Source organism: Pangasianodon hypophthalmus, chromosome 21, assembly GCF_027358585.1.
Source record: "Pangasianodon hypophthalmus isolate fPanHyp1 chromosome 21, fPanHyp1.pri, whole genome shotgun sequence".
NCBI classification, from domain to species: domain Eukaryota; kingdom Metazoa; phylum Chordata; class Actinopteri; order Siluriformes; family Pangasiidae; genus Pangasianodon; species Pangasianodon hypophthalmus.
This window is the reverse complement of record NC_069730.1, coordinates 12,272,428-12,296,094: the sequence shown is the minus strand read 5'-3', so window position 1 is coordinate 12,296,094 and position 23,667 is coordinate 12,272,428. Positions and strand designations below refer to the sequence as shown.

Genomic DNA, 23,667 nt, shown 5'->3' with positions numbered 1-23,667 from the left:
TATATGTATATCTTATATATGGATAGTAGTGACAAGAAATTATATACAGTATTTTTATAAATATAGTAGCAGCAAAAATGCAGGTAGTAGATATAGAAATGTGCAAATATTGCAGAGGGAGTCGGATGGTGTTCAGTTATGTGTGTTTTTGTGTGGGTGGGCGTGTGGGTGGGTGGGTAGCTGTGTGTGTCTTGTCAGTCCACTGTCTCAGTATTGAGGAGTGTGATGGCTTGGGGGAAGAAACTGTTACACAGTCTGACCACGAGGGCCTGAACGCTTTGGTACCTTTTGCCAGATGGCAGGAGGGTGAAGACTTTGTGTGGGGGTGCGTGTTGTTTATTTATAGGTCTACCTATCTAGTTGTCACTACCTTCTTCACTGAAATGTAGCAGCTTAGCCTCTTTTTATTGCAACTTGGCAGACACTACTAATGTTGTTGACCTGATATTGGAAAAGTCTTATGATGCTGATGAAGAGAGACTGAGAATTAAACAGGAGGCCAGACCAATGACCAAGATTGATTTAATTTAGAAGTCATGGAGCAAAAACAGATCCTTTCAGCTTTCTTGCTACAGTAAAGTTGACTGGTTGACTGGTAGTGCTGTGACCAAACACATGGCCTTGTCTGCTGAAATCTGTCCTAAAAACCACCAACAGTCATTGGTCTTAAGTCCCATACTAATCCCAAAGCTAAAAATCCCCCATGTCTTTCTCACCATCATAATGCCTTCTACCTGAATATGTATGCGCATTACATATACAAATGCACCAATCAGGGTGTCCCAAAAGTCTCCATACATAGTGAACTATGTACGCCAGCAACACGTCGGTTGTGCCTTCGTCAGTGGAAATTCGTGGACTTCCAGACTTCAAAAAGACTGGAAAGTCTTTAAGAATTTGTTATCTTTTTATTTGTTAATAAGTTTGGCAACAGTGTCGTGTGCGATGTGCTTGCCATGGTTCCTGTTAAAGCCCATCGCAACCTTGAGACATCTTCCCGATCCAGCCGTGAGAATGATTTCAATACATTCTGCATTTGTCAAAGTCATTCTTAAAGGCTATCTGAAAAAAATATAAACTAAATATGAAAAATTTTGGAAGACATTTTGCTAAAAAGTGATGATTTTCCTTATGTATGGAGACTTTCGGGACACCCTGTACTGTTAATGACTTACAGCAGCTGCACTTTTTGATTCTGAATGAGAAAGTAATCAGATTTTATGCATTTCTGATTATTCTAATTTTCTTTAACAACTGTTAAATAGATGAACTACTTTGCTCTTTGATTGTAAGATTTTGTAGGCTGCATTTATCTGTCTGTGTCGAGTCACTTCTCATTTTGTTGAGTCCTTGCCTCTTCAGTTTTTAAAAATTGTATTAGTTTCATACTTAGTTTGTAGTTTTTGGTCATATGCTTGTTCTTGGAATATTTAGATCTACAAAGCGGTAAGCATAAGCGTGAGCTGCTAAGCTAAGGACAGGTGCTAAGCTAAAGATTTCACATGATCTCATGAGCTCTCCACTCAACCCTCTCCCAAAACACCACACTGAGGTGTGTGACAACTCAGATCACAGATGAATACTGCTCAGGAGAGAGGAGTGTGTCTACCACCTGTTTGTCAGCTCAAGACAGTTCACTGCTCTCACTGAACCTGACCAGACAGAGTCTATCCATCCATTCATCCATCCATCCATCCATCCATATCTCTCTCTCTCTCTCTCTCTCTCTCTCTCTCTGTGTCATTCTTTCAGTTGTCATTGTCCTACTTTACTCTAGTTTTTCTCTAAATCAACATCTCAGTGGAAGACTTTTATTTTTCTCTTATTTGTTTCCCCCTTTTTCATGGAATTGATGAAAATGAAAGTGTTGCTTTCATGTCCATTTTCTAAGCTGCAGTCTGATTAACCCAGCATACTGCCATTTCTTTCATCTCCGAATCTCACATACGTGACAGTGGGTCCGTGTGTTGCATGTGTAATCATAATCATAATAATGTCTGCGGGTAATTCAGCTTATCTTCTTCTGAACAGTCATGAAATTGAAGACTAGAACCGTTCTTTTTTAATCTCATGGAAATCTATATAGCTTTGTGTCCTTTTTACCTTTATGATATGATTGATCTTTAAAGGATAAAAAAGCAATAAATGACTGCAAGTGGAACGATAGTTAGAATGATTTTCCATCACGAAACTTGACACTGCCTCCTTCCTAAATGAACAAGCTATTTTAAGTCAATATTGTATTGCACACATTCAATTTGTTCATTATGGTGAAAGAAAATAGGTAATTGATTTGTAAGTATAAAACAAAAGGTTATTTTAGTCCCGTAACATTTAATCAGTCTCTGATTTGCACCCCGTACACATACACACCTGTCATCAGCAGGAATAAGTAACAGAAAGGGTGAAGGGATTGCAAGGTTATTTTGATTCATGTATTTGTATTGCTAGTATCATTAACACATTAAGATATATTTAATATGTTAAAATGGGGGGCTAACCCCTTTCCAAGGGTAATTAACACACAATACATTTTGGTCTCTGTTTCATCAGCTTTCATTTCATCTCCCTAAATGCTACAACTAAGGAAAAGAAAGGAAAAAGGAAGAACATCTTTGTGATTTTGTAATCTGTGCATCTTCTCTCTGCCTTATTCTGACCATTAATGTCAACCAGCCTCTCAACCTCATCTGCCTTTTCTTCTTTTCTATGTTGAGTTCACATCTATATGGAAGTGTAAGTGCTAGAAAGAAGCAATGAATGCAGTGGGGGATATTTCAAAGCTGGAATCAACAAAGAGACAAGAAAATTGGATGATGGATGGATAGATGAATGGATGGATGGATGTCAGCTTGATACTGTAGATTTGTATCTAAGAACTGCTGCTGTAATCATAACCACTGTTTTGTTCTCCTTCACAATATGCTCATACTAAACATCCTTTCAGCACACTGAGTACTTTTTTTACTTTACAGAGCATAATTGTAGAAGGGTATTGATTTATAATCCTGCTGTTCGATGCGATGGTTTGTCTTTTGAGTCTGGTTTCTTTCAATGTTTCTTCCTCATGTCGTCTTAGAGAGTTTTCCCCGACACTGTTGCCTCTGGTTTGCTCATTAGGGCTCTAAATCTACATCCAGATTTCTGTAAAGCTGCTTTGCGACAATGTCTAATGTCAAAAGCACTATAGAAATGGAATTGAATTAATTTGGATAAATTACGATCATGGATATGAAGCAGCTATAGTCCAAAGCATTGTCCAGAGTTCAGTGATGTAAACATCCATCAGGCACCTGGTGATCCGTTTCCTCTGCATTTTATCATTCTTTGCACATCATACATGGATTAATACAAAGACAGATATGAGAGAACTGGTTAAGAAGAGCTTTCAGAGACCTCCAGTTCTTGTGGTCTGGGTTCATTTTTACACTGATGGTACCACTCACACTTTTACAATATATACACATACACACAGAGTGTAAAAGCTGCAACTGTCTCACTCTAACCAAAGAAACACACAAGCAGACTTGGACCAGTCTGTCATCTTCATGGCTCATAAATTGCAAGAGCAGAATAAAAGTTTCAGGTCAAACTTCTGTTAAAGGACAGAAGCAGCGTATAATGGCACAGCTAACATACACATTCCCCTAACTTCCTCTGCACCTGCACCTGTCCAGCTGTTCCCTTCTCTGGCAGAGGTTTTAGTTGGGGTAGGAGTTGGAGTTGGTGTGTGTGTGTGTGTTTGTGTGTGTGTGTGTGTGTGTGTGTGTCTGTGCGTGTCTGTCTGTCTGTCTGTCTTTATGTTGAATTGAGTTCTTCATCACTCCTTGGTCAGCTGCCAGTCCATGGGTTGAGCCGATTGGCTTTATTAAACTCAGATGCAACCTCAACACACCTCCTTGTGTGTGTGTGTGTGTGTGTGTGTGCTATTACATCTTGTTGAGGACCAAATGTCCCCACAGGTATTGGAATACGTAACAGTTTTGCCCATGTGGGAATATGTGGCTGGTATTTTTATTTTTTTACAAAAATAACTGGAGCTTTTATTTAAAGGTGAAACATCCTCACAAGGATAGTAAGCCGGTAAGACCAAGTGGAATCTTAATCACACCGCTGTCAATGTTAATCAACAAGATTAACAAACGTACTTCCATAAAGCCCACATAGACCAATTATACTGTATAAAAATGTGGCATATACAGAGTGTCTAGAAAGTCAGGAACTAATGAGGGTACCAAGAAGCACTATCTCTACGCTTTCATCCAATGTTAAAGCCATTTTTTACCTGTAAGGAAAAAATAAATCTAAAAATAAGTGTAAATAAATAATAAATATGTACAGGGTGTCCCAAAAGTCTCCATCGGTTATGCCTTCGTCAGTGGATGTGATGTTTGTGGACATCTCAGTTGGTCTGCAACACTTCCAGTGTTCTTGAATTTGTTAATCAGTTTGGCAACAGTGTCGTGTGTGATGTGCTTGCCGTGTTTCCTGTAAAAGTCCATCACAACCTTGTGACAGCTTCCCGATCCAGCCATGAGAATGATTCACTACGTTCTTCTTTTGTCAAATTCATTCTTAAAGTCTATCTGACAAAAAAAAAAACATATAATATAAACTAAGTATGAAAAATGTTGGAAGACATTTTGCTAAAAAGTGTTAATTTCCCCTATGTAATGTATGCAGACTTTTGGGACACCCTGTATTTTAACACCCTGTTAAGTTGGTCCCCCTGTACATGCACCGAAATCTGAGCCAGAATGAAAGGATAAGGAGAAGTGAAGAAATATGTGGAAGAGTAGGGAGGAAAAGAGCATACTAATGCTTTTGGGTTAAAACATTTGGCATCTCCCCAGAACCTTGCAGATTTTGAGGCTAGTTAGCTGCAAGGAGGAACCTTGGGTGGGTGCATATAAATCTACGCTTATGTATGCAGCAACACATGCAGATACATTACACTCACATTAACAACCTGAACATAACTCAATGCATCATTCATACTATCCTTAGACTGTAACACACACACACACACACACACACACTATTAAACATATTCTTAAAAATTTTGCTAAAACTATAAATCCTAGCATTATGTCTTGAAATTAACCCTAGTCCTAAAGGCTTAAACATTATACAGTTAGCTATAAAGTTGCATTAATTAAGTTAGTTAAAATGATATAAAACAATATATTTGTGATTTTGAACAAAATGGATGGTTGAATGGCAGCTAAATGCATGAGATCCCCCCACTGACCTTATTCATTTTCTTGTCTATGTTTTCTTCTCAGGGAGGGAAGATCCCTGTGCGGTGGACGTCTCCAGAAGCTATCGCGTACAGGAAGTTCACATCAGCGAGTGACGTGTGGAGCTACGGCATCGTCATGTGGGAAGTGATGTCATTTGGCGAGCGGCCGTACTGGGACATGTCTAACCAAGATGTAAGTTTGACCCATTCACATAGAGTAGAGCACTTTAAGTTGCATTGACATAAGCAAGCGTGGCAAGAAGCACAAACATGCTTCCAATACGCTCCCGTGTTACAGTAATGTAGGCTTTTACACTCAACGTATACAGAGCGGTGCAGTTGGCGTGCGCACAATATGTATTTTTCTAGTTATCTTTCCGCTGTGTGGCAGAAGCCTATTTATTTATTTATTTATTTATTTATTTATATTTTTTAAGATATAAATGCTTCAAAATACAACATTCAGCGTATGCCCATCGTCTAAACAGCACATGGAGTAGACTATATTTCTGTAGACGTACTGTAGCAGGACATTGGTTAAAATGTAAACTTTGGAAGGGTAAATGTCATATCAAGTGGTTGGGCATGTAATAGTGAAAATGTATTGGTTATCGAAATGTATTTCTTATATATAAAAATATTAAGGAATTAATCATTTTGTATATAAATTTATACACAAAAGCTATTTGTTTTAAGGTCTATAAATACTTATATATCAGTTATATATCAGTTATATATCAGTTTTATATATATATATATATATATATATATATATATATATATATATATATATATATATATATATATATATATATATATATATATATCTCAGTTACCTATACTAGTTGCCATAAAACTGTTTTTATGGCATACACAATATCAGACTATGGTATGCATCTAAAAGGAAAATATATGCAGCACCCAACTCAATATTTAGAACCTAATGCAGCCCCTGATCCAAAAACATTTGCTATTCCCTAGTTTGTTCACTAAAGAGTGCTTTAATAGAGCAGAGGTATTCAAGTTGTGGGGTGAAAGAATAGCAGGGGAGTGCAGGAGGAAAATACCAAAAAAATTAATATTTAATTGACTGTATCAGACCTGCCAACCTTTATGTATTTTGCATAGGAGCTCCGCATTTTAACATCGGAGTACGCTAGAATGAATTATTACTCAATAATACACCAGTATATTAACCTGGAATGATTGACAGTCACGCCCTTCTCACTTCAGCAATGTTTCGGATGGCGCTCTCATCCCCACTGATTTTCCTGCTTGAAAGATGCACTGGTGGTAAATGGAGAATGTTTTCTACCAATTAATTACATTAAACTATATTATTAACGATATTTATTCAGAATGCACCATAAATAATGGTCAAAAACAGAGATTTTGGTTTTCGCTTTAAAGAGAAAAAAAGGGCAAAATTAAAATTAATTGTAATGGTAATAATAATTAGACGGTGATTAAAACCGCTGTATGTTTGCTGTCGCAACTCAGCACCAACATGTTCAAACAGTTTCTACGATGGACTGCTGATTTATTCATAAAACAAAAAGATAGGAAGTAGTCCTCATGGGGAAAAATTGAATATGTCTGCACTAGAGAATATTGTAGAGTGCTTTGGCACTTTTTTTTTTTTTTTTTTTTTAAATAACTGGTGTATTTGGTGGGGCTTTGCTAGAGTACTTAACTAGTGCTAGAGAGTTCAAAGCTGCTTCTGGAGAAACCTAAAACCCATAAAAACAAACTAATTTCACAATTACTTAACACCAATAGAGTTGATTGGTTAGTAGGAAATAAGCACAGCATATTTAGTACATGGAATTTTGGTGTGTATAACAGCTGTGCATTTTACAGTTTTATTTTAACAATTTATTGTTTTTTTTTTTCCATTAATTTTTCAAAAATAAAATTAAAAATATCTTTAATGTATCACTTCTATGGTACATTAAACACAATAGAAAAAGTGAAACGCATTGAAAAGTAGGAGTAAGATTGTATGTGTGTGTGTGTGTGTGTGTTTGTGTGTGTGTGTGTGTGTGTGTGTGCGTACGTGTCTTCGTCCGTGTGTGCATGCGTGTATGTGTGTGGGTGCGTGCATGTGTGTTATGCAAATTTGATATTTTCAATTACATCTGAAATGGCAAAGAAAACCTTTAATCTGATGCCTGTGAACACTTTGTGCAACAACTCAACAATATTCAGTGTTCAGTTTTCATCTCTCTCTTTCTCTCTCGGCTTATAACACACAACATGAGCAGCGTAGCAGCTGTTTAACCTATACTCATGCTCATGTAGTGCATCACAGCGTCCCTGCATCATGGGGACTATGGGCAGAGGGAGCATACTGATTGCATTGTGTGTGTTTTTATGTGCTCACAATAATGGAATGGGTTGTGGTACATGTGATAAATGTGTGTGTGTGTGTGTGTGTGTTATGATTATACGGTGTGGTGTGTGTGTGGAAGATGCATGGATCGGTCTCTCAGGGGTGTTCACGTGTGTGAGAGAGATAGCATTTGTGTTTTGGAGGTGTTCCTGCTGGTTTAGTGTGGATGTGTGTGTGCATGTGTGATGGGGATAGAAGATGGGGTTTGGGCGTAGATGTGTGTGTTCATTCTCCCCCTCTCTCCTGCAGCTGTCCACAGTGGGGAGAGATCCAGAGCACTGAGCCAAACACACAGATGTTATGATTTCATTGCCAGGCTACACACACATACACACACACACACACCCTCATACACACATTTATACACATACAAACATACATGGAGTACACTGAGTTTATTCAGTATACACACAAGGTAATTGGGCATAGGAGCATGAAACACACATGTACACACACTCTTCATGTTTCTGTTAGTGTAAGCACACACATACTCTAAAACACACACACACACACACACACACACACACACACACACACACTGACACCAACTGACACAGAGTAATGCTATCTATCTTATCCACATATACAGTATTTTCAATTTCTGAGTACACTGCTCATATTATTGGCTCTTCTTACGGGTCAAAAATCACTTGAGTAAGCAATGATGTCTGCCTTACACACACACACACACACACCACTACACATCATGTCAAACCATGGTTGCATACCAACCATAAAATATGCTTGCTGTTGTGTGTAAGGACTGTACACACACTGCTGCGCTGCTGAGGCATCACTGTTGACAGCTGAGTTTGTGTTTATCACATTCATCCTGACTGTGAGCAACTAAAGCAGAACTAAATCTCTATACCACTATTCATACTGCATGTATACGGGCTCTCTGAATGAATACCGTGTGTGTGTGTGTGTGTGTGTGTGTGTGTGTTGTGTATAATGATCACTGTATTCTGCTGTACTTATTTTGTACTTAAATATACCATACAATATGCTGTAGACTAGGAGATGACCAGTCAGCATCATAGATATGCAATCAAATGTGTGTGTGTGTGTGTGTGTGTGTGTGTGTGTGTGCGTCTGTAGGTGATTAATGCCATAGAACAAGACTACAGGCTTCCTGCACCGATGGACTGCCCCACTGCTCTGCACCAGCTCATGTTGGACTGCTGGCAGAAAGACCGCAACGCTCGGCCACGTTTTACCGACATTGTCAACACACTCGACAAACTCATCCGCAACCCGACGAGCCTAAAGGCTGTTGCTAGCATGCCGTCCATGTGAGTAGTACACACATACACACACACACACACACACTTGTACACATGTACTTGCACACCTCAGAATCCAAAAAAATACCTTTTTACCCTCCTTTGTTTGTCAGATACCACATACTCATAGATACACACCAGTTTGTAAGGAATACAACACTTGAGCGTGTGCTATTATGAGATAATCAACGCCAGAGTGTTGTGATGTGATATGAAAGTTGATTATTTATCTGTCACAGCGTATCCTGAAGTGTATTATTCCTTTTATACCGCAGTAATTTGCGAACATTTTTCATTTTAACATATTAATGAACAACTCATCATACTATGAATCGTTTATAATTATGTTTAATGTTGCGGGACATTCGTGAAACAAGTTACTTCCTGTTATCAGTTACTGTATGTCATAGCAGCTATAAACAGTTGTTCCCTCACCACACTGAGTTTTCACTGTCTTGAAGTTTATAAGAAAGAGAAACCAGAAAGCATAAAGTCCTCTATCCTGAAGATATTCTCATGGCGGAAAACTTGCTGACTGTTACAAAGCACTCACACTGGAGACTCCTTCCATAAATGTTACATAAACATCTAACTGAGAGCTTCATATCAATATTTATTTACTGTATAAGTCTTTCTTTGTTAAATAAGAACATGTGGAGCGTCTGTCATAGAAGTCCCTCTGGATGAGAAACGATAACATATTAAAATGTGCGTATTAATATAAACCTGTGATTTGCTTTGCAACCAGTACTACTGTCAGAGCTGCTGTTATAGAAAATTATTCAACACCTTCTGACCAATCAGAATCGAGAACTCGGCAGCGCTGTGATATAAGGAAGCGTGAACATGCACAGAAACAGTAAGACACACGGATGGGTTCTAGTTGAGAGAAAAATGCATCCACAGGGTGTGCAAAAGCCTGTTTATCTTGCAAAAACCTAATTATCTCCACTTAATAAAACGACTAAATCTCAATTAAAAAACAATATATTTTTTGTTTCATTTCATTGCTTTTACCAGTGGCTGCCTGCTACATTTTTATAAATGACTTTAATTTTGTATTCTCTGAAAGAAACATGTTTTTTTATGTTGTAAAGTAGATACTGTACATAGCTGAATGTTCAAACTCCAGTCCTAGTTGTTAGTCATAGAAATGGAAAACAATGTGTCCAAATCCAACTTTATTCCAGCATATTTCATAGTTTGCATCAGAAAATATAAAATATGAGCAGCTGCTGAAAGCTGAAATGTGCTGACAAGAAAAGATGGATTATTAACCAGAATATTTGACAAAAGAACACTACACTACACTATAACGTGTCTGTGTTGTTTAGAATGGATTTCAAATGATAGGTTATTAGTTTTTAAAGTGCACCTTCATCCACCTGAATTTCTGGCAGACTGTATTTCACTGCGATGTTTTACCTTCTGTGATGTTGGAATGAACTGACAAGCTTTCTGCAGATTTCCTCACAACATTTAAGTCAGGGGGTTCTCAAACTTTTTGCAGACTGGGAACCTTTTAAGTGTAAAATAAGTTCCACAAACTTCCATGGACACAGATTTATATATTACGAACGTAATTCAACTATTCAAATATTAGTCTCATTATTTAAATGTGTACAGTCATGTTTGTGGATCCAGAATTTCTTCCCCCAGTCTCTCCACTCACAGGACATAATTTTATAAATTGTCATTTGTCCAAGTTGAAATTATTTCTAGGCATTATTGACCTTTATATTTTATATTTTTGAGTTACTGAGGTTTAGATGAAACCCATTAAATTTCAAGTGACCAGTCAAACAGGCTAATAACTCGAGAAATTAAATAGAAAATGTAATATCTTTGAAAATGATGTGTTTTGGTTTCCAGCACTGTAACAGAATTAAAAATCTCAGACCCTCTAGCTATGCTTCACAGGCACCTGGGGTCCCAAGACCCCATTTTGAGAACCACAGCTTTAAGTAATATCTACAGTACACAGCTCTGAGAACACCAGTATTCAAGTTAACTTTATTAGCGATTATAAGTGACTATATCAAGAGCAGTTCTGGCAAAGCATTTCATTTGTAAACACATACACAGACAGAAATACTGTAGCACTGTTGAGACAGAGACAATAGTACATATTTCTACAGACTCCTTATTATTTCTAATCCAATAAATTTGTTCATAATGCATACAGGGTCAGGTCATCATAAATGGGATAAATGTTTCTGGGACTGAAATGTTTTAATATTTGGTGGCTAGTGGCAAAAATGCCAGGACATGGCAGATAAAAGGTTTATAAATAAAAACACTTTAGCCTTAATTTTAGAACAGGAACGCAATGTAAATACACTCTCACACAGAAAATAGTTAACAATTCTTTTGAAATAAGATGTTAGTGAAAAATAAATACTACCAGACTATTTAGCCATTGCTAAGACATTCAATTTGGAAATACCAGGAAATAAACTAGCAAGGGTACATTTTATTTTAGTTTAGTTAACAATAACATTTAATTGATACTACAATATATGAAATCTTTACATATACAGTTGTGCGTTGTGGTATGCAGTATGCCACGAGGATTGCTCTGGTTGCACACTGAGAAATTTGATCAGAATAATTAGCCAGAACTGTAAAAGCTACATAATACACACTTCTTTTGGGCAGGGTTTGTTGTAAATAGTATGCACAGTATGTCATTTTGTGCACCATCACTGACTGAGATAATTATTGCAATTGCGAGTTAATGTCTGACAAATGCGATTTACATCTCTCAACTGTGAGTTATAATTTCATAGTTGCAACTACAGTGGATATAAAAAGTCTACACACACCCCTGTTAAAATGCCAGGTTTCTGGTGATGTAAAAAAATGAGACTAATATAAATCATTTCAGAACTTTTTCCACCTTTAACGTGACCTATGACCTGTACAACTCATCCGAAAAACAAACTGAAATCTGAAGTGTGCACACTCTCTTATAACTGGGGATGTGGCTGTGTTCAGAATTAAGCACATTCATCACATGAATGTTATCACATATCACATTCAAACTCATGTTAAATAGGAGTCAGTACACACCTGCCATCATTTAAAGTGCCTCTGATTAACCCCAAATAAAGTTCAGCTGTTCTAGTAGGCTTTTCCTGGCATTTTCTTAGTCGCATCTTACAGCAAAAGCCACGGTCCACAGAGAGCTTCCACAGCATCAGAGGGATCTGATTATTAAAAGGTATCAGTCAGGAGAAGGGTACAAAAGAATTTCCAAGGCATTAGATATACCATGGAACACAGTGAAGACCATCATCATCAAGTGGAGAAAATGTGGCGCAACAGCGACATTACCAAGAACTGGACGTCCCTCCAAAATTGATGAAAAGACAAGAAGAAAACTGGTCAGTGAGGCTGCCAAGAGGTCTACAGCAACATTAAAGGAGCTGCAGGAATTTCTGGCAAGTACTGGCTGTGTAGTACATGTGACAACAATCTCCCGTATTCATCATATGTCTGGGCTATGGGGTAAGGTGGCAAGACGAAAGCCTTTTCTTACAAAGAAAAACATCCAAGCCGGCTACATTTTGCAAAAACACATTTGAAGTCTCCCAAAAGCATGTTGGAATATGTGTTATGGTCTGATGAAACCAAGGTTGAACTTTTTAGCCATAATTCCAAAAGGTATGTTTGGCACAAAAAGAACACCGCACATCACCAGAAGAACACCATACCCACAGTGAAGCATGGTGGTGGAAGCATCACGCTTTGGGGCTGTTTTTCTTCAGATGGAACTTCGGCCTTAGTCAAGGTGGAGGAAATTATGAACCGTTCCAAATACCAGTCAATATTGGCACAAAACCTTCAAGCTTCTGCTAGAAAGCTAAAGATGAAGAAGAACTTCATCTTTCAGCACGACAACGACCCAAAGCATACATCCAAATCAACAAAAGAATGGCTTCACTAGAAGCCAAGTCAAGATGTGCCATGCTGATAGACTCATCCCCAAAAACACTGAGTGCTGTAATAAAATCAAAAGGAACGTAACCTACCCAAAGCATTCATTTCGGCGGGAACTTCCCACTATGAAAGAAAGTCTTAGGCTGAATAGGATAGTGTGCCTGTGGTGTTGGTGTGGCTTGGATAAGGGTAGGGGATAGCCTAATAAGCGGAAGCACGTCATACTAATTCACAATTGTAAGAAAAAGACGTAACTGAGAGATCTCGCAATTGCAGGATAAAAAGTTGCTCACCACATATTAGGAGAACTAGACCTAGGTGCTAACCGTGATCAGTGGGTGTGGCCAGGACACAGACATGTCACAGATCAAGGGGCTCAGTCCAGGGCTGGAGCATGGCATGAAGAAAACCATGAAGTTAACATGAGCACTATGGGTTTATATATGAATTTATAACTGGTGGTGTATCTATACACTTTCTCTCAGGGTGTTATATTCCAGTACATATCTGTCAGCTAAAGTAGTGTATGCCCTTCTGCTAATAATATGCTGTATTTTGTGTCTTATTTGTCTGTTTCAGCAAGTTCAGGAATTGCAGGGTTGTCTTTTTTGTGAACTGAATAAATTAACCACTCTCTTCCTCTCTGTCTCTGCAGTCCGTCTCAGCCGCTATTGGACAGGTCTCTCCCTGACTTCAACACCTTCAGCTCAGTGGAGGACTGGCTGTCTGCTATTAAGATGTCTCAGTATAGAGACAATTTTCTCAACTCTGGCTTCACTTCCCTGCAACTTGTCGCCCAGATTACTTCAGAGTGAGTCTATAGATTGTTATAATCATGACACATCACTGATAAAACCTTTCAGGGCAATCCAGTATTCAGTCAAGGTGACTGGACTTATATCCTGAAAAGCTTATATCCTCACACTGAATCATGTCAGAAATGCTTCTCAGCAAGTTCAGAAATGTAGGTTAGTAAAAAACAGTTTAGGAAAGACATTGACATTTGTGTTATTTCTGGCAGTATGATTCTGTTGATTCTGGTCTCAACTATTTTATTTTCTCACCCAACAAAATTGATTATTTATTAGCCATATACATTAACATGTATTAGAATTTACATTGCAGTAACATTGCATAAGTGTCTAGTCAAAACTCATTCCATTTAACACAAAAACGCAGCTCTACGGTGCATAAAATATGACTAGTATATATATATGTATACAGTATATATAAGCTGTGTGTGTCTATTTACTATAATATATAAATTACTGACTATGACAATTATATGCTTATAGTTATGATGTAATTATGTTATTTAAATTGAACTATAAAATACCACTAGATATAACATAAAATATAATTCATAGCACAGAGCTGTTGAATTCTCAATTGTCATTGGTCAAAATGTTTCCATTAATTTTCTATAACAGCATGGCTTTTTCCACTATGTTATCATTTAAATAGTAACAACTCCTTCACTGCGACTTATAATAGCAGACACTCCGTAATCTAAGCTTTTAAAACAATCAAAAGTAAGGCTGTTCGTTTAAGTTTTCCACAACAGGACAGTCTTCAGGACAGAGGACTTTGCACGCTCTCTGTAAATGGGCAAGCTGCATTCTCTCTGTCTTATTAACTTCAAGAGAAAGTGAGGGAACAACTGTTTATAGCTTCTATAATGTAAGGAAACTAAGTTGTTTAGTGGATGTTACAACATTGTGTAAAGTTACAACATTAAATGTAACTATAAAAGGATAAAAACACATGATATCTTTCTTAATAGTTGTAATCACTGGCAAATTCATGTGGAAACAAAACATTTCATGACAGAATTTTATTGAAAAATCATCAACTTCTCTACTGTTGATTGTTTTCCTATAACAGCATGACAGAACATAATTAATTCCATTTATTCCTTACATTAAATATACAACAGTGCCTAGTGCAAGTGTAAAAAAAAAAAAAAAGACAGTTATATAAGCAGTACAGTGCAGAGATGCTACTGGCAAGTTGACATTGCGTGAGGTTGAATAATAAGAGGAACTGCTGAAGGAAAGAAACAGTTCTTAACATGTGTGCTGATTTATTAAATTATTATTTTTTCATTGACCTGAATCACCTTCCTAGCGGGCCGTTTTTGGAATAGACTGCTTGCGGGGTGGGAGGTGTCAATAATGATTTCATTCCACAAATTACACATTTTAATCTGAGGGTGTAAGTGTTCAAGATGTAAACAGATAATAGTCATTCGTAGATAGAATATTACCTGTGATGGCCATGTTGCAAATATCTTCCCCTCTTCCAGCATTGAAAACTTTAAATGACATTTCCCTATGACTGAAATAATTAAAAACAATCATTAAACCTGCTCTTAACCCTAAACCAACTATTCAGATTCAACTCATCAAATGTGAGAGCTTGTCCAAGGAGAAGCAAAGAACTCGGTGTAATCATATATTCCTGACATGAATAAAGTATTTCTACTCATATTCAGCAATTCTAGGGAGGCAATTTTTCTTCAGTCTCTTGACACACTTTTGAAGATCAGAAGCTGTGATGAGCAGACTGCTTTTGTTAGAAATGAATTAGTGAACCTAGGCTTAATGACTTACAGGAGTGCATGTACACGCACACACAGCTTTCATAGTCAAGAGTGTGTGGGCGTTCTTTTTTTTTTTTTTTTTTTTTAAATCCTTATCTCTCTATTTGTCCCTATATCTTTAAAACTCTATCCCGCCCCACCCCCTGTACTTCTACATCTTTAAAAGTGAACCTGTTGTCTTATCTTTCTCTTTGTGTTGGTTTTGGCTGTCTGAGTCCCTCCCTATACCTTTAGAATTCTTCTCATTCGATTCTTCTTTATATTCCATCTCTCCGTCTCTCCCTTTATACCCCTTTTTCTATGTGTTCCTCTGTGGCTTGATCATTCTCTTTCTGTAAGCCCTCATTTACAAGATCTCAAATAGGAGACATAAATAGTTGATGTATTGCAGGTCATTTACAAAGAATAATAGCATGCTTCAGGAGAAAACAATATGCAAGTTAATATTATTGGTTTGTGCTATTAGTTCTTGATGGCCATTACGAGTTCAGCTCTCTGGAAGAGTCACACTGAAACTTGCCACCTGTTTATTTGCGCACTTAAAGGCAGTAAACCATGTTTGTAAAAAATGCAATAAATAAGAAAATAAAAGCGTGTATGTTCTTTCTGCCTCTACGTAAATGCTGTTGGCATCAGATGAAGGAATGAATGTTGTTATAAATTAATATTTACCTTTAATATTGTCATCATTTTATTATTATTTTAATGATTTTGATAAATCTTGTCATTATTAAAACCCTGTGAATGATATAATTTTATTTTCAACTACCAGAAACAGGCCTCTGCCATTTTAATACCTTCCCGTTGGTCATACTAATTTGGACATGCAACCGCTTTTCTTTAAATGACATTTAGGCTCAGTAAATCACATCGTGGGTATAAAACCTGTATTTGTGTATTTATATTTTTGTGAGTATTATCACGTTTGCACGTTTCTTTACACTCTTTACACCTTTTCTTTGCCCTCTCCTGTTGGTTGTAATTGCTTATTTAATGCGTCTCTCCATGTTCATATGTAACCCAGTCCCAGGCCTGATATAGTTAAGCTCTCTTTGCTCTTAATACACCAACATGAATATGCAAAAGCTGTTAGAATGTGAAAAGATTAGCTCCGGGTGGGCATTTGGAGTGGCACCTTGTTGAGAAGTGCAGCAGCTATGGTTTAAATAACATCTATTTAAGTGGGTTTATTTCACTGAATAAAGGACTATTCAGAGCATAGAATGTATAGGGAGCAGCTTCAAAGTGACCCTTTGAAACTGTTTTAAAGTAGTTCTAGTGAGAATGATTTTTGTTCATCAGAACAAGCTGTCCAGTTTTGAGGGCTGATAGGAGTGGAGCATGATGTGGCTTTCTGCTTTTGTAGTCCATCAGCTTCAAGGTTTGATTTGTACATTCTGAGATGCTTTTCTGCTCACCATGGTGGTACAGAGTGGCTATTTGAGTTACTGTAGCCTTCCTGTTAGCTTGAATCAGTGTGGCCATTCTCCTCTGACATTTCTCATCAATAAGGCATTTCCATCTACAGAACTACAGCTGACTGGATGTTTTTTTTTTGTTTTTGTTTTTTTTTTCACGCCATTCTATGTAAACTCTAGAGACTCTTCATCTGGCACCAACAATCAGCAAGATCACATGTTTTCCCCATTTTGATGTTTGACATGAACATCAATTGAAGCTCTTGACTTTTATCTACATCATTTTATGCATTGATCTGCTGCCACATGATTGGTTGATTGCATGAATGAGCAAGTGTACAGGTGTTCCTAATAAATCATATAATATAATACACCAGAAAAGTAAGAATATCATTACCGTATATTCAGTATAATGTTGATGCGATTGTAATAATATGAATAGCCAGACACAAAACAGACCCTTTCCATCTTTAACCGGCTTTGACATATATGTTTATCATTGTCTCTCATTTCTTTCTGACAGAGACTTGCTGAGGATAGGCGTGACTCTGGCCGGCCACCAGAAGAAGATCCTGAGCAATGTGCAGACCATGCAGATGAGCCAGTGCCAGTCTCCCACAGCACTGGCATGACTACAGCAGGCGCCAGTCGACGGGCCAGGCATCCTGCTCAGCGTGCAGGAGCGGGTGAGCACTGGCACGTCGGAGCGCGCCAGGGTTGAGACGGTCATTCTGATCTGATAAAAAGACGCGCATGTGCTGAAACACACTCCAGATCAGTGTGTCTGTAAAGAGTAAACAAAACAGGAATCCCTGTCTGTCTGTCCATCTATCTGTCTCTGGCTGTACATACAGGATATCCATCTGGCCATTAATAAAGCAAAAACGGTCAATCCATTTCTAATACCAAGGACATATCTACTATTTTTTCTTCACTTTCAGTTTGCTCATGGTTCATCATGCTGATTCTTTTCTTTTTCTTAACTATTTTTAAACTGTGAGCGCAACTGAGGATCTACTACCAAGAAAAAAAAAACACCTCCTGATGCACTTCTTTTTTTGGTTGCTGTTATATATTTATTTTCTTTTCTATTGAAACGAAATACAGCTATACCTCGTAGTCCTCTGCTTCCCAGCATCACTACCTGACAGCCGGCTTTGCCAAAGGACGTCTTGAACGGCCTGCGTGTATATCTTTAAATAAATATGAATATATCTCTGGAGTAAACCTTCATATTGAAGGTGCTTTGTAAAAGATACATATGTGCATACTTTTCTCCTGCTTGGGTTTTGGGCACAGTGTGCATTGCGTGGATAATACTGGACTCATGGTAGACTCCAAAGAAAAGGAATTTAATGTAGTCAAGCTGGGGAAATGAAATGAAGCCCAAAAGGACAATCTTCAAAGATTTGTGGCTGTCGCGGAGCAAAACACTGTAGAAATGTGATTTAATTGTGTATAAACAACTCGTAGGGTAAAGCAAATGAAACCTTCAGGCTACCAAACTGGACGATGTATATTGTAGAAGTTTCCATGCTGATGAACACTTAACTGTACAGTTTTTCTCCTTCTTCTTCTTCTTCTTCTTCTTCTTCTGTTCATGTTCTTTTTCTTCCTTTCTTTATGATCCTCTCTGGGTTTCTCTTGTTCGTTTGTGTTGGAGTGTATGGTGGAGCTGTCTAAGGACAGCTCTGTGTGTGTGTGTGTGTGTGTGTTTGCTACCTAAACTCTCTGGTACGTCCATGTTAGTGTTATTGCACTGTTAAATATGCTGTACTGCTGTTCGTCTTCAAAACAGGGTCTTCAAAATTCGCTAATCAAGTGTTTACATGTTCAATGAACTGATGAGCATATAGTCAGCTAGTGCTAGGATGATCAGCATGAGTCTCTCTCTCTCACACACACATATACACACACAAACACACGTTTAATGTGTGGGGCATGAAGCACCATATGTGTTCTGATAACATTGTTGAACCTAGTGCACAAGGTCCCTGACATCAGTCTGGTGCAAAGAGTGACTGGTCATCTGTGGCTAGGCTGTACATCTGCACGAACCTTTGCTAACAGATGCCTGGTGCCCTATCAATGAACACATTCTCCTGAAGTGATAATTGAGATCACACACACACACACACACACACATACACACAGGCTTTGGGCTATGTCCTGCTCTCGCTTCTTTGGTTGCCACGGTGAAAGTAGCACGACCTTGCATACTCTTAATGGGGATGGGGAAGATGGGATGGGGATGCTGGCCTGAGATGAAGAAGGAAGCATTATTCTAGTTTAGAAGTTAATGAGCAAAAGATTCAGGGTGAGAGTATGTTTGCTGAAAGCAAATGGTCTCTCTCTCTGTCTCTCTCTCTTCCTCCCTCTGACTCTGCCCTTATTTTAGGCCTTGCTCCATTCTCTTCTCCTGTGAACAATATTAGCAGTGGTTAGGGTTATGAAAACACAGAGAGGGCTTTCACAGACCAGTGTGTTAGCAATCAATGGATGTGTATTTAGAGACCACCTTTTCTTCTTCTTCTTCCTCTTTCAGTTCTAGTGCTGAAAAACAGGGCAGGAATGCCATTGTTGTACTTCTGATGGTCAGGGACTTGTAATAGGCTGCTATGGGAAAGTGAGAGAAAGATGGCTGGATGGATGGATGGATGGACGCATGGATGGATGGATGGACGGTTGGATGGACCGATAGATGGATGGACGGATGGACAGACAGATGGATGAATGGACAAATTGGCAAAGGTTTCCAGGGAAGAACTCAAGTGACCTGGGCAGAGCCCTGACCTCAACCCCACTGAACACCTTTGGGATAAATTAGAAGGCTGACTACACCCCACGCCTTCTTGCCTGACCTCAGCACCCAACCTCACTAATGCTTTTGAGATGAATGGGCCATTCTTCAGAGCCACACACTAAAATCTATTGGAAGCCTTCCCAGAAGAGTGGATTATAACTCTTTCCCAGAAGAGTGGAAGTTATTATAACAACAAAATGGGAACTAAATCTGGAATGGGATGTTCAAAAAACGCACATGGGTGTGATGGTCAGGTGTCTACAAACATTTTACTATATAGTGTAGGGTGAATGGATGGACAAATTGATGGATGGACAAATTGATGGATGGACAAATGGATGGATGGATGGATAGATGGATAGATGGATGTATGGATAGATGGATGGATAGATGGATGTATGGATAGATGGATGGATGGGTGGGTGGATGGGTGGATGAGTGAAAGGAAGAAAGAATGTATAGATGGGCAAATGGGTAAATTTACCATTTTTTTTTAAAGTCTAGATTACTCGCTGGCTGGCTGGCTAGCTGGATGGATGGATAGATGAACACATTGATGGTTGGATAGATGAATGGATGGATGGGTGAAAGGAAGAAAGGATGGTTGGTAGATTGGGTAGATGGATGGACGACTTGGATGGATGGCTGGCTGGATGGATGTGTTGATGGATGGTTGGGTGTTTAGATGGAAGGATGAACAAATGGTTGTATAGATGGTCCGTCGTTGGATGGATGCAGTAGACGAGTGGATCGATGTACCAATAAAGAAAGGGTTCAATAAAAACACAAGCTAGTCTGATATGTTCTTAATTATGTCGCATACAATACATTACCTACATCAAATGTTGAATATTTGATTGAGTCTATAAAAGATTTTTTACAATATAAACCTTCATATAAATCATGAAGGAGCCACAAACAATTTAAACCAGGTCACTGTATCTTGTGGTAATCTGCAAAGCAATCACTGGTGTTCTGATATTAGTATTAACTGTGTAATACAATAATAATGATCAGATGTGTAAATGTAAAGGGGCATTCTGGCATAAAACTGGTGTTTAACATATTTGTTCCTATTATTTAATACTCTAATTTTCTAGATAGCAAGAATAGCAGAGTAGTACATCAGTGGGTTTTCTATTGCTGCCACATTGTATTTATTGCTATTATTGTTCTTTCTCTACACTACCTAGCATGCATTACTGAAATGCATTATATAGTTTATGGAAACTCTAGCAGAATGTAGCACAAAAGGCAAGATTCATTTGAAGATTTCATTTCTAGTAAATATGTATGGAGTGGCGAAAGCTAAACACTATAAGAGAGATGATTTTAATTTTTGCCAGAATGTCCCTTTAGCTCTTTCTCTACAATCCATGGACATGAAAGTGTGTGTTTCCCTGTTCTTTTCATATCTTGCTCCAATCCGTTTCTCCTTATTCTACCAAAGAAAAAAAAACACACACACACAAAGAAAAAAGCTGGCAATGCTGAGTTTCACCTCGAGGAGATTTAGCCTCATGTCCTGACAATGGATTCATGTCCAAGACAATGTGGATGTGTGTTACACTGGGATTTGCTGCTTTTATTCTAATTTTATCACTCTTTGCTTGGAGTGTAGACATACAAACACTCACTTCTGTGCAATTTTGGCAGAATTATACCAGTGCTTCTTTTTTAGCATGCCAACAGCAGAGCAAGGCATGTCACGTCTGGATGTTTCCCTGCACGGCTCACACATGCGGGCAAATGCGGGAGAATAGATTTAGTGTCTGGCTGTAAGGCTATGTGTGTGTAGGTGTATGTGTGCATGGGATTAAAACGACTGTCTGGAACCCAGACAGTGTCCTTGTACACATATACTGTAAGGGAGAGAGTGAAAGAGACACACACACACACAGTGTGTGAGAGAAAGAGACATAGAGAGAGAGAGAGAGAGAGAGAGAGAGAGGATGGACACTAGAAGCATGGCATGGACACTCGTTCCCACGTTTATGTATATATAGATTTAAAGGAAATGCCCTTCATTTCCTGCTTTGTGTCTCTGTATAGTTAAAACCTGTTTATTGTGATGAGTATGTCAGAGTTTGTAACTGTAACTTTCTGAGAAATATTGTACTAAAAACACACTCAATAAAGATCTTGGTAGTCCAGAACTCACACAATGTGAATATGTGTTACGTTCAATGTTTCTAGAGAAAAGGAACCATGTTTCTTTTTCTCGTTGTATATTTAATTTGAGAGGCAAGAGGTGACTGAGCTTTGAGAATGAAACCAATTTGTCATTGTGTCAAATGAAAAAAGTGTTGTGTGGGAAAGCGGGTATCCTAGCAGTGGGAAAATGTATGTGTTGATACTGCATTGCAGAATCCGTCAGAAAGAGAGTGAAAGAGAGAGAAATTAGCTTTGTCAAATACCATACACTGAATAGAGCTGGGTGATAATTGGAATTTTCCCTGACATCAGAATTTTATTTGTTTTATCAACCTTATTTCGGAAAATGCAATATTGGTTGGTAGTTTCATTGCAGCTCGTTGCAACTCTTTATTATACATTCAAATTACTTCAGACTGAGTTTGGCTGCTTTGGAGCCTGTCATTAAAATGCTGCCGAGGGTAAAATAGCTATATTGGGACGGAAATGGTGGCTCAGTGATTTTGGGCAACTGGTCAGAAGGTTGTGATGTCAAATCCCAGCACCACCAAACTGTCATGATTGGGTCTCTGAGCAAGAACCTTAAACCACCAGCTGCTCTTTGAATCCTGCTTCAGTTGTAAGGCACTTTGAATGAGTAAATATAAATCTTAATATTATTGCTCTCTCTTTGTGATTCTGAAAATGTACCCACTGAATGTTTGCATATATGGTTTGACTTTTGCCTTCTTTTCTTACGTTCTTTTTTCCTCCCATTTTGGTCATTGCCAATTAGCTAGACTTCCCCTACTGTGTGACAGCTACCACCCAGGAAAGGTAAGGGCTAACAGATGTTTTCTCATCTGCGGGTGCAGTTGTGCCAGTGTAACAGATCAGACTCAGACAGAGAGCGAGGATCCACGTTCAGAAGAGGTTTATTGCAGATCAAGGCATTGTCATCTCAGTCCAATTTCAAAATGTCAAAAGACAATTTGGAAGAAGTTCTCAAGGCCAAAGAATAAATGAGTAGACAAAATAAGGGTTCAAACAGTCAAGACAGGCAGCAATAAAAATGGCTCCGAACATTCTCAGTGCAGTATAAGACTTCGCAAAGAGTTCATAAAAACCGTGTGCTTATACAGTGCAAAAAAACAGGAAGTAACCAGGAAGTTGATTTCAGAGCTTGCGCCTAAACAGTACAATGCAAGTTCTATCATGGCCTAGTTTGAACCACCAAGTTATAAGTTTAAGGTATAACTTAAAACTTACACCTACCTACTAGTAGGTAGAATACTCATCTGCTTTGCTCCCACAATCCTATGGACATGATTTTCAGGTGTCTCAGTAGAAAATGAATGCAAGCTGGTCCAAAAACATTGTAGTTTCCCATCTCTGTCTGTCTATCTGTAAATCTATCCTAGAAGTAGAAACATTTGTGATGGTTATATGTAGCAATCAGTGGAAATAGAATGTGTCTTACTCAATGTAGTCAATCTACTTAGAAATTAAAGCATTTAGTTTTACTGCTAACAGAACCATCTCCTGCTGTTTTAATCCATTTGCAAATATTTATTTTATTTTAGTTTAATGAGTAAGCACCTCCAGGATAAAAACAGTTAAAAAAGTGATTTTGTAGACTTTTTTTTTACTTACATAGTGATAGTCTATTATAACGTTTGCATTTCCTTTCCATATCACCCAGCTGTACTACCATATGCCAGAACAGTAAAGCACTGTAGTATGATTGCAGACATATTCCATTCACATACACACATTTGCATAACACAGTGCTGACACTAAAACTGGGAGCTTTTCTGTTTCAGCATAACTGATACACTTATAATGAATA

The 23,667-nt window shown here is 38.1% G+C and overlaps 1 protein-coding gene across 2 annotated transcripts in view; it reads left to right on the top strand.

Moving 5' to 3' along the window:
* The window catches only part of LOC113533285 (ephrin type-B receptor 1-B), a 301,883-nt gene extending 278,880 nt beyond the window's left edge, over positions 1-23,003 (top strand). For both annotated transcript variants that reach the window (XM_026925335.3, XM_026925333.3), the window contains exons 13-16: positions 5,286-5,435; positions 8,736-8,929; positions 13,518-13,673; positions 17,406-23,003. In XM_026925335.3, the coding sequence (XP_026781136.1) occupies positions 5,286-5,435; positions 8,736-8,929; positions 13,518-13,673; positions 17,406-17,514 (609 nt within the window). In that variant the 3' untranslated portion in view covers positions 17,515-23,003. The remainder of the gene's footprint in view (positions 1-5,285; positions 5,436-8,735; positions 8,930-13,517; positions 13,674-17,405) is intronic.
* Positions 23,004-23,667: the final 664 nt, after the last annotated feature.